Source organism: Macrosteles quadrilineatus, unplaced genomic scaffold (genome assembly GCF_028750875.1).
Source record: "Macrosteles quadrilineatus isolate MER2022 unplaced genomic scaffold, UCM_ALF_1.0 Scaffold_1__1_contigs__length_201487025, whole genome shotgun sequence".
In the NCBI taxonomy this organism is placed as follows: domain Eukaryota; kingdom Metazoa; phylum Arthropoda; class Insecta; order Hemiptera; family Cicadellidae; genus Macrosteles; species Macrosteles quadrilineatus.
Window position 1 is genome coordinate 102288793 of NW_026542594.1, and position 12987 is coordinate 102301779.

Genomic DNA, 12987 nt, shown 5'->3' on the forward strand with positions numbered 1-12987 from the left:
TTTTCTACTTGTTCTATGGCCTACCCACACTTTCAAGGTAAGCTAGCTGCTATCCTCCTTTTTCTACCATTTCAAATCTTATTTTGAAAAGAGTCATTTTGGACCCTGGTAATGAATATACCCTTTGAATAATTTAACTTTAGCTACTTAATAAAATAAAAATTGTTGGATTCAAAAAAACTTAGTACAAATGGTCTTAATTTATATATTACCCTATTTAAGATTTCGTCTATGCTTATACGAGAGCATTAACTGTAATATCAGTAAGAATCATAATTAAGGTGTTCAGTGTTAGACATTAAATGATCCTTACTGTTTTATTTGCTGTCTCTTTTCCTGTTCTGTGATATCTGGCCGATCCATTATTCCTTCCAGTTTCTTCTTTGCTTTCTCCATTCTTCGAATTGCCCTCTTCTTCTTTCTAGCTTTAGCTTCTACTACTTTTTTGATTGGCCTTACATTCAATTCTCGAATTCTCTTCTTATAGTCATCAACAAGTTCCTAAGGAGTATAATTTGTTTTTATAACATGAAAAAACAATGAGTTTAAACGTTTTGTTTGTAGTTAGTACTAATTCTTCTAAAATTTGCGTCCAACAGCTAGATATGAAAATGAGTAGAGAAAATCCTGACAAAGTAATACTTATATTACTTCAAAGTTTTGGGGAAAGCTTACAAATATACTTTGGAAAAATTGAATGACCAGAAACGCAACAAACTAACATCAGAAAAATCAAAGCAGTTTAATACTACACAATAGTTAACAACACATTTAAGTTGATATTTCACCCCAGCGTGGCCTCCTTTTTCAGAAGAATGTCATGGAATCCACAATAGGTAGAAGACTGACTCGGAGGAGTAAAATATAATGGTAATTGTGTTTTGAATGTTAAGTGTAATAAAACTTAACATTCAAAACACAATTAATAAACTGCCTAAAACTCTTCTAATGAGATAGTTATACATATTGTACATTGTTCTTCCTTATTATAATAATTTTTCCTACAGTAACCTAACAATGTACATGTTCTCTCACTGATTTGAGAAAGCAAAGTGGCCAATTCGCTCATCAGTGAGACAATGTTAACATTGTCTCACTCTAATTACTTTGTCTCACTCCAGATTTGCAACGTGAAGGCACGAAATAGTGAGCGCGTAACCTGCAGGCAACGTCGTATGCGCGCGAAATACGTTGGCAGCACTGGCTGTAAATCAGCTGGTCAGCTGTTGTACTGTTGTATTTGTCACTTCACATTAAATGTTATATTAAAAGTTCACTTTTGTGTAAAAATAGGTTATGTTTCTTCGCAAATTTATTTGTTTTATGGTAACTGTAGGAAAAGTATAATGTGCAACTCGAGTTCAAAGTACAATTGCCTCACTCGACAAACCATTCCTCACTCGCCTACAACTCGTGAGTAAGGATTTCTCTTGAGTGAGTCAATTGCTCACATTTCTCACTAGTTGCACAAATAACTATTGTTATAAGTAGTAAATGTTTCCATATTCTAAATTGCTTAAATTTACCACCACCATATTCTAAGCTGTGGGATTTGGACCAATGGAGTGCGAGAAGTGGTGAGACCTAGACAGGTTATAATGAGAATGTTGCTGCTTTCCCCATTTTCTCCAAAGAAATGGTCAAAACAGTGAGATAATAACTTGTATAGTATATTATCCATAGCTAAACAAAACTGAACAATTTGATCTAAAAACTGTTGATTTAAAGTAAATCCAAATTTGCCACTAAAAGAGGTAAACTAGATAGTTGAAGTCTAGTTTCATGAATGTAAATATAGTTATTTTACAGTAAAATTTACAGCAAACTGTAACGAAATAAATTGATGACATAGGTATGTATGAAGTCTTTTGATAGGACTTGATTTTGCCTGCGGCTTTTCGGGCAACTTGTGTCACAATGCACAGTCTGGACCTTTAGTCCTCAAACACAACTTAAGCCACACACAATACCTTTGGCACAGGAGCTTCCTTTCTCATGTGCTTTTTCTCATCTTCAGCAAACCAGTCCGGCAGATGCTCGTCATTAAAAGCAAAACGGTTCCAGCCAGAATCCAACAAGTCCCTACGTGTTCTTTTGGAAGAAACCAACATTGCCCCCAGAGCCAAGCCTTCTTCTGTTAATTTGTGTTTCTTGCTCACTAAACAATAAACAGGTGACAATAATGACAAAATACTAGACATAAAATTAAGAGAGTAAACTAGGATCATTCTCTATAGTTTTCCAATTGTAAAACTTGAAATAGAAAAACTACAAAACAATTAATCAGAGGAAATAATAAATTCATTGCATACTTAAAATTTCAGAAAGGAAGAGAGTTTGTCCAGCCTCACAAATAAAAAAAAAACCCCCTCATACGCTGGTAACGGTAACCTTTTTGTAAATTTTTTCCCTGAATTCATAAAAATAGGATCTATCAAAATTCTAAAAGAGTATATTTAAATTTAGTATTATATTCTTTAGGTGAGTTTTCCACCTCCCAGAAATAGAAATTATATCTTCAGTGGGATTTGTTTATGTTTAAATTTTTATTTCTTGTATAGTCTGTATTTTTATTTTATGTAATTAATAATTATAGACACTAACTAGACAGTATTCACTTATTCACTGTACCACCAATGTACATTGTACATGGTTTATGAATAAAGATGTTTGACTATGACTATGACTAGTAGAAATAATCAAGGAATAAATCACATCGATAAAATTACACATCGTGATCATGTTTTGAAAATGTTAGGAATAAAAAAAAAACAAGAATCTCCTCTATAGATAGCTTTACTATTAATCTTAATTGAGTTCATATGTTAGATTAGTCTGCTTACATTTAGGAGCTGGAACTGTTTCAAAACCAGCTTTGTTGTCTTCAGACTTTTTCTTTTTCCTATTTTTGACAGATTCTTTAACAACGTCATAATCGGAATCACTATCGCTGTCAGTAGTGCTATCTTGTTCATCTTCCTGTAGTTTCCCATTTTTTAACCGGCTATTGCGGATTTCAATTGGCTTTTCTCCTTCATTTTCTCCTAAAATCACACCCCCTTTCTTTTTTACACTGTCTACCATCAGATCCAATTCATAATCCTCATCAGCTTCTGTATCCAAGTTCTTAAATACATCCTATAAAAAGAAATTGTGAAAATTAGGGATAGTAAAAGTAACAAATACAGTCACAAGGTGATTAGTAAACAATTACGCTAATTAGAAGTCAGGGTACGCTAAATTTACTTACAAAATCAACTATTTGTTTTTATGTGAGAATCGAATCCAGATAGAGAGGAAGTTCAAGTTCCTTGATTTAAGATTAAAAAGTCACCTGTAATACATTGCAGCCGTTCTCATGACGGATGACAGTCAGGATGTTCAATGAGACTCACACTGGGGTAGGGTGGCCGAGATTGTGCATGTTTCAATAGAGTGGTGGCTTAAGGTACAAGTCTGCAAAAGATGCCACAGTTGCCCAGGAATCACTGGAGTTACTGTATCACTACCCTCCTCTCCAGACATTAAGACGTTTGGAGGCGTTAACCATCCCGAGGTCATACAACTACTAAAGACAACTAACTAATAGTCATTTTGATGATTAATAACAATAAAATGTTACAAGATTAGCATACCTTTTCAAACCACATTTCTGCCTTGGATATTTTCTTCTGCACCTTGTCTCTGTGGTCCAGGTCTGTTATAAGGGGATACTCCACCTCATCATCCTTTTCAACACCATTTATAGTTTTACCACATTTTTTATTAGTTGTTTCAACATTTTCAGCAAATTTTACTCTCTTAACATTTTTCTTATCATTTTTCACATCAATTTTCCTTTTTTTTATTTTGCTGTCATCATCACTGTCAGTTTCAAAACCTGCAAAATGAAAGCCAACATTATTAAAACGTTTTTATTAGCTCGCTTTCTTATCCGGTACAAATTTTGCAATCAATTTTATACTAACTTACCGATGAGCTAGAGACTTGAAACATAGCTCACAAATGGAAGACAATGCAATATTATATCATTTAATTTTCATTAACTCGCTTTCTTGCAAATTTTGATACTTCCCGATAAGCTAGAGACTTGAAATTTGAAACATAGCTCATAAATGGAAGACAGTGCAATATTATAACACTTAATTTTCATATTTCCCTTGGGCTACGCCCCATGGGCTTGTTTTTATTAGCTCGCTTTCTTACAAATTTTGATATCAATTTCAAACGAAGTTCCCGATGAGCAAGAGACTTGAAATTTGAAACATAGCTCACAAATGGATGACAATGCAATATTATATAATTTAATTTTCATATTTCCCTTGGGCTACGCCCCATGGGCTTCCAAAATGTTCATGTTTACATTTTGAAAGCATGTAAATATATCAATTAGTTTAAGTCAGCTGTAAATACTTAAATTTGACAGTTCAAAGAGCAGAGGCTAAAGCGGCCCACACACTGGGGCGCTTGTGCGCGCACATGTGACGCGCAAACAGCTCGACGCGCATGCGCCTCAATGTGTGGATAAATGTGCCCATGCTCGCGACGCGCATGCGAGGTGCCTGGTGCCTGCCGCCGGACCTTCAAGCATCGTCACAAGTGCGCGAGCTTGTTATGATGCGCGCCAGTCTGTGTGTAACCAGGCACATGTTCGCGAGCTAGCAGTACTAACTATAGCTGCATATACTGTAAATCGGAAAATACAAGGTCTGCGCCTGCGTGGCACAGTGTAACATTAACTGCCCCACGTGTTGTATTTTATTTGTCCTTGTTTTTAGGTTATGAACTTCTTTGTTGTCTGGTTAAGATGTCCTGTAATGACATAAGAAAGTTTTGGTCTGAGTTTATAGAGCTTTTATAGATCACAAACGTGTTATTGGGACGTGAAAAGTGTAAACTTTTCAAACAAATAAATTAGAAAAGAAATTAAGGAGTTATTAATAACAAAATGCAAGAGGGTGTTTCCTGACAGTGGCGATACGTTTGTGGAGACTGAAATCAACTCTTTGAGACCTTCATATCGATGTGAACCAATTAATTAGAACTAATTAAACTAATTAAATCTATGTCTATTATCCTAATACTCTAAATACGACCCTTATATTAAATAATACATCCCCTAATATTCTTTAATACCATATTTCTCACTCTATTAGGCCCATAGGCTTATTGTAAACACAAAAACCATAATACAGTACATACAACTAATAACTCACCCTATCAATTAGTATAATCACGTCTGGTGTATTTTTTTGAAGGCAAATTTGATTCTTTAGTGACTTTGCTTGCAACTTTAAAAAAATTTCCTTGTTAAAAAAATCAAAAACAAAAAACAAATAGTAGGTAAAAATTACATGGGGGCGATACAAAGGAGTTTATGTGAATGATTTCAATATAACATGTTATATATATTGAATTTGCTGTTATAGCCCACTATTTGAATCGTCAAAGACGGTGGTGCGCGCGCATGTGTCTTTAGTGTGTGGTTACCAATTGAATCGCACATGTGCCTCGAGCCGCTCGGTCACCTCACCACGAGCCACGCAAGGCACATGCGCGCTAGTGTGTGGGCCGCTTAAGAGGTACAGGTTTTGCTCCCAATAGATTCTGTATACAAACATTTCAAAATAAAGATAAAAAATCTGATTGCAGATATAATTGTGTTTGTTAATAAAGTCAATTGTTATTTATTTATTATTCTATAAAGTAGACAATAAATTAAATAGATTGATATATTTATAGTTAGTAGGTAGGCCATACATTCAATCTAATACATATAATTATATGAAAAGAAACTCAAATAAACCTTAGGTTTCCCATATGCATCTGTCTTAATCTGATATAGATGCTTGAAATAGATTTAACATCCTCACACATTAAAAACTAAAAAGTAGAAAATAATATATAAATAAAAATTTTTTTAAGACAAAACGTTTTTAAACGCACTAAAAAGTAGAAGATAATTTAGAAATATGTGGAGAGTATAAATACTTGTGAGATTTAAAACGAAAAACGTGGGGTGCATGCAATTGATCATAATACATTAGTTCAATAGGTGAAGGTAGGTGTAAATGATCTATTGCATGCACCCCACGTTTTTCGTTTTAAATCTTTAAGTATTTATACTCTCCACATATTTCTAAATTATCTTCTACTTTTTAGTGCGTTTAAAAACGTTTTGTCTTAAAAAGTTTTTTATTTATACATTACTTTTAATAAAACTTTTAATAAATTGGAATTTGTAGGTCTATTTATTATTTTTTCCTGCAATGTGTATAATGTTGTATAATGTGCATAATCAGGTTATAATGTTTTACAAGGGAAAAAGACAAAAAACTAACTGGTTAAAATTGAAATAAGTTTTTTTGAAACAATATCATTTTGTAATTAACATGCTTTTCTCAACATATCATTAACTCATTTTCTTACTGTGTACTTTACCAAAACATATCGTCATAATGTAATGTAAAGCAGTAAAAATAATTTTTTCATCATGGAGATTTTCTAAACTTCAGTTTACCTAAACTCTCAGCATCACTGTCAAAACCGCTCTCATCAGACGACATTTCAGGATCACTGTCTGTTGACTTGTAAAACCTGAAACACATTCAAGTGTCATTCTATTTAATACTTACTTTTACAACTCAAGTTTTTTAAGCTTAAGTCATTACATACATTTTAGTTGTACTAACTCATAATGGCAAGTCACGAATCTATGAACTAAAAAAAAATCTATAAATAGCCTTAACAGAAAAAGCAAACAATGGTTCTCTAACATAAACTGATATTGAGAACATTGATTAAGTAAATTATACTTCCTTTAACCATTTTCCTTTGCTAAATAAGTCAAACTTATCTTATTGAAAGATTAATTTAAGTAAAAACAGTATAAGCACAGACAATGGAATAAACCTTTGGATAAATTATATATAATATATTAATTTATACTCTCTTTCTCTTTGGACAGTGTCATAGTGTCCTGCCGGCTTCAAGAAAGGGCGATCCGCCTCGACTAATATGGTTCTGTACCAGGATGACATTATGCAAGCCTCGTAACCATCAAGTCGGTTCTGTCTATTTGGATCTATCCAAGTATTTCGACCGTGTAAGTCACACTTATCTCGTGGCAAAGCTTGGTGGACTGGGAATCACTGGATTACTACTCGCATGGTTTGAGGACTATTTGCAGAATCGCTTTTTAACTGTGAAATTTGCTGGAGCTAAATTTTGTGAGTTTGAACCTTCTTCTGGTGGACCTCAAGGATCGATACTGGGACCAATTTTATTTTCAATATTCATTAATGATATGGCAGATGTTGTCAAAGATTTGAATCTATTGTTATTTGCGTATACAGAGTATACAGAGAGGTGAAATCATCGCAAGATTGTCAGTGCCTCCAGCAGGACATCAATCAAATTTCAATGTGGTGTATGCGAAATGGAATGCTTCTGAATGAATTCAAGTGCACAGTGGTTTCATTCAACAGGACCTCAACATCAACAACCTCTTATTTCTTTACTATTCAATAAATGGGAACGCACTTGATAGATCCACCTCTGTCAACGACCTCGGAGTATCATTCACATAATCTCTCAACCCTAATGATCAAGTTAACAGGATAAAAAGGAAAGCGAACTCAGCCCTTGGTTTCATTTCTGAGAGTATTCAGAGATGGCTTCTCTCTGTGGGCATTAAGGACGTTATTCATTCAGCTAGAGTGACTCTTGTTGGAATATTGTTCTCCTTTATGGCCCCCATATCCAGTTGGTCTTTCACTAGACATCGAAAGAGTGCAGCTCCGTTTTTTGAGAATCATGGGACTTCGTCTGGGATACCCATTCAGGGATGTACCCATTGAGGATCTCAACAGCAGCTTCGGCTAATCCACTTGAGTTCTCGATAACGTATTGCTGACCTGGTTTTACTGAGGAAGATTCTCAATGCAGAATTTGACACTCCTGAGCTGCTGAGCAGAATCAAATTTCGCTGCTCCAGACCGTCCCGATCCCAGGACCTATTTGAGAGAGGACATCACTCTACAGGGTATGCTTACAACAGCACACTACCAAGACTACATCGTTTGGGAAACAGTATTCCTCCAAATCTAGACTTTTCCTCCTCAAGTTTAATAACTGTTAAGTAAGAGCTGGGCTTACTTGTTTTTCACAATTGCATCGTTGGTAAATTTTATATAGTAGTCCTATGCTTCAGTTTGTTATTGCATTTCTTGTTTTGCTTTTGATATTTATTAAAACTAGTGTACCTGTTGCTCGGATTCGAGCAATTGCGAAGTATTACAGATGTTATTTTAAAACAAATAACAGTCATAATTTCCGATGACTTTAAAAGAGTCGACTCAAAGATTATGGAAATATTCAAGCTGCACATAGGCGTTCGATATAAATCAACATTTCTTGTAAATATCTTATCATTTTTCAAAAGTTGATCTTGTTTTTTAGTGTTTTCTACAAATGTTTCAGTGAGAATAATATTTTTAACTATGACAACACAAAACAGCAAAAATGCCCGAGCTAATGAAACCTTCATTAGAAAATGTAGTCAAGGAAGCTGACAAGCACTGTGCCAAATGTGAAGAGGAGATTTTCTATCATAATCCAGAGATTGAAAACTCAAATAATGTTCTAGAAACTAGTATTATTGAAATTTATGAAAAAAACAACCAGCTAACATTTGAGAAAGTTAGGGTTGAGACTTCTCTGTGAGTTGCTGAACAAGAAAATTGTGAACTGTAATCGATGAAATTTGCAAACTGAAGAAGAAAAATGAAAACTTATAGAATGAAATATGTATAAAAAAGACTCAAAGACTCATTTTCAAACCCACATCAAATCGGTTGGTCCAGGAATCCATCCATAAGTCTTTGTTAATATACCTTTGCAGTTAGGCCAAACGGGAGTAAGTCAGATGGTGGCTAGTTTTCAGGGTTAGGCCTAGAAAAAATAACGCACTTTCAAAGCGTTATTATAATTAATTATTAAAATATGAATGTAATCATAAACTTATATTATGTCAATATTCATCTGAAAAATATTCTTCTAAACTTGTCGTTTCACATTTTTGGTTTTTATAATAATTAATTGTAGTTATCCCCTTTTGATCTTTGACTTAACTCTTTTGTATCATGACATAAGTCTTTTTGATCTAATTCTAGATGACTTAACTCTTATTTTAGAGTAAGTACATTTTTACAATTCATACCATCTGTTTAACGCTATTTAAAAAAAATGTAAAGAACTTTTGTTACAAGTTCGTTTTTTATGTTGGATATAAAAAAAATTTCAATTGATAATTTTAAAACTTTATTTAATGGAAACTACATCATACATTATGAAGTAAAATTGCATTTAGGCCTATTTAAATTCAGTGATTGATAAAAAATCAAATTTTAAATTAAGTTGGCCTTATTTGTTAAACTAAATATTTATTAATTAGCCATTGAGATAAAAATTAACAAAACTTGAAATACATCATTTTCTAGTCCAGCTTCTAGTCCTCATCTGGGTCGATTTCACTTAGGTCAGGATCTTCATCCGGAATGCTTGATGTCTTCAGGTTTTGTAAAATTCATGGAACACTGTTGGAACCACATTCAATAACGATATCAGATCTCTCTTCTTTGCTGGTGCTATAGGAAGAGGGCCAGCATATGACTTCTTCAGTTCTGGCAAAGAAAACGAGGCTGTGTCTCGTCTGGTTCGCCGCTTTATAGAAAAAGTTTGGAATACTTCATTTTCATCCAATGATGTTTTGAACAGTACTTCTCCAAAAGAGCTTGAATATTTGAACCAACAGCATGGTCTCCAGTAGAACCTGTTACCAGATGCGTCAATCTTTTTCAGAACTAGTGGTCCGGTTTTACTGAGAAGTCCAGAAAAGTCCAAAAAATTTTCTTGATTCATTTCAACTACTTTGAACTTCTTATTTGTGCACCTTATTAATGTTGCCCAGTCATGTGGGTGGGATTATTGTTTCTGTTTTTTTAATTTACCAGCTGTTACTTTACAAGGAGTAAAAATGAAGAAGCCTAGCTAACCTGGTTCCGGTATTGAAATTGTATGTTTAATCTTAGTAATCACTATGTACCATCATGTTGATTAAGATAATCCTCAAAAGGAGTTCAACCAGGCTTAACCCAATACCTTTGTTATTTAACTACTTCAAAGTCTGACTTATCCAGACCTTATGTTGTTTAGTTTGATCAAAAGGATTTAAGTCAGACTTAAATCTGTTGTAGGTACCTTATTTTTGTTTGACTCTAAAGAGCTATGTCATCTTAACACTTTTGGATCACAATTACTGTTTGGTAAATAGGGGTTAAGCTGACTTATTCCTTTTTTATCATGACACTCGTACTTAGCTCCTTAATATCTAGTGGAATATCTCTAAAAGCAAATTTTTCTGACTTAAACCGTTGGTACCATTGAAAAGGGCGCATTTTTTTGATACAGAAGAGATAAAAACCTTGAAATGTCAAAAAAATGACTTAACCCCTTTTGGCCTGACTGCAAAGATTACAGTTTCTGTAAAAAGTTTAAGGACACGCCAAATAAACATAATTATTGTCTACTGTCCTTAAACTATTGAGGAATAATACCCTGCTGTAGGCATATTTTTCAATTAACCTACGTTATCATCATCATATTAAAACGTGACGGGGGTTTTTTTATTTCACGATTCTGAATCAACCACTTGACAGATTTTCATGATTTTTGTGTTGAAAGAAAGATAATTTTGAGAACTCGGGATTGTCGAAGGCATAATTTTAGTTTAGGGTTTCAGTTTCTTATAAAATAAGTTTAAAATTTTATAAAGTCTAGCAGCCGACGCTAATATTCTACACCAGCTTTTGGTATAATTCCATTTGCTTATCGTAACAGCTGTAAACATTAAGCGTGTGACACAAATTTAGCATTTGGATAATAATGAGATGCATAGGATTGACTTATTTATACTATGTGTAATGCTATACTCATTGAGACGTTCATTTATTCGGTAAGAGGAAGACAGACTATTTAAATATACATGGTAAATGCTAGACGTTCTAATTTAATTTTTTGGAACAGTCTTTAAAATTTTAAGTTTGTAACTAACAGCTGATTGAATATAAAAATATTTCATAGAATTATCAGGTTAGTTTATTATTCTGTGATTTTGCCATTGATTATAGGAAATAAGTAAGATTCTACAACCACTTATGTATACAAATTGATGATCTGTCCCCGAGTCTTCAAAGGAAAGGCTATGCAAATTATTTTTCTGTTCACAAAAAGTGGAAAGAATAGGAAAATATCAATGTTTACATGTTTTAATTCATATTGGCAGATATTTGTTAACAATAAATGTTTAACCGCTTAAACTTTGCTTGGATTAGAAATGGAAATATATTGCCATAACTTCAATTTTATTTGACTACTCAATTCCCGTACGTAGGACGGGCCAACAGCTCGTTATCATTAATTTAATACCAAATTGAATAATCTATGTACAAAGTTTTCATAATAAAAATATTTCTTTAAAAAAAACCAAAAAAAGTCTTGTTTTTTGAAAAAAATAAAATAATAACTGTTACATATTGGATTTGACTTTAGGCTTTATCTATCCTACAGTAGGAGCTTATTTCAATAACAACTTATTAGCAAGAGGGCCTACAGTAATGAATTTTGGTATGTGTAAAGGCTACTAGTAGACGGATCTTAAGCTATATTTATTAAAAAAAAAAAAAATATTGGAGGCTTGTCACAAGCTTGAACATAAATTTTAATAAAAAAATAACTGTTTATGTTACTTTTAACAATCAGTGAAAAAAGTGTGTTTATTGTAGTTTTAGGGAGTCACAGCTGAGATATCTTGATCTCAGGAGGTTGGCAGCATTGTTTTACATCTGCTGTAAAACTTTTCTTATTTTTGACACTCAAAACCCTAAATTTCCCAACTTATCTTTAAACCATTTTGAGGAGCTCAAAAAACATATAATTTAGTATATTAACGTTTTTGTGTGGTTATTGGTTATGTTGCACATTTAAAAAAACCCATGTCATTCTTATGGAAATTAAGTAAACTAACACTGTTGTAGTTTGCTATATGTTGATCAAATATTTAAAATTTATTTATTTTACCCTTTACTATTAACATTTGGGCAAAAAGCATTAAATAACTCCATAGCAGCTACCTTCTCCATAGCAGCAATAGCATACCTAAGTACTCATTAAATCTAATGTTATTTAAATAAGAAATAAATATGTATTGTTTTTGCAAATATTTTAGTATGAATCCAATTAGGCAAACTGAAATTTGCTTAGTCTGCAGGTTCACTACTGCTGGGATATTACATAAAACTTATAACCCTATAACCCTTATTAACTTATACTACTACTTATACTTATAACCCTAGGACTGCCCTGAACTGATTTATGCTAAAATGCTCGGTGCCCTGGCAATTTTGGTCATTTTGCAGCTTGAGGTTTTTTTAACAGTTCGCAGTGCCTAAAGTACTGTTGATAACCTAGTCATATTCATACTTGTTTTGTTCAGAAAAGAAAGAAGATTTAGAATAAAATAAAATATCAGGAATCCCTGGTGGTGTTTTTTTTTGGAAAATGTGAAAAAATTAAAAAAAATTCAAATTTTTTAAATAATTTTCAAAAGCAGATGCCTAGCATTTTTACACACATTTTTTTACAGACAATCTAAGATATATATGAAATATAGGCTATTTATTTCTCTACGTGGAAATGTGTTAATTTGTTTCAAATAATTATTTTACCAGAATTACGGGGGGAAATACGGAGTTTGGGGAAAATCAACAAATTTGCCCCGAACATTTGAAACATAAAAATATAATCAGAAGTATACAATTTATACAAAGGCTGTTATAATTACTAAAGGTAACAATACATTTATTCAGAATAATGTCATATTGTACAAAGTTATAACTTTTTTATGACTTTATATAACTTGAAAAACAA

At 32.9% G+C, this 12987-nt stretch overlaps 1 protein-coding gene across 1 annotated transcript in view; it reads right to left on the reverse strand.

Moving 5' to 3' along the window:
• Positions 1-12987, reverse strand: part of LOC129000478 (pre-rRNA 2'-O-ribose RNA methyltransferase FTSJ3) — a 64896-nt gene that overhangs the window by 1406 nt on the left and 50503 nt on the right. The window contains exons 10-14 of the mRNA XM_054427469.1: positions 6521-6597; positions 3636-3880; positions 2844-3138; positions 1971-2158; positions 314-501 (exon numbers count right to left, since the gene is read on the reverse strand). Coding sequence (XP_054283444.1) covers positions 314-501; positions 1971-2158; positions 2844-3138; positions 3636-3880; positions 6521-6597 — 993 coding nt within the window. The remainder of the gene's footprint in view (positions 1-313; positions 502-1970; positions 2159-2843; positions 3139-3635; positions 3881-6520; positions 6598-12987) is intronic.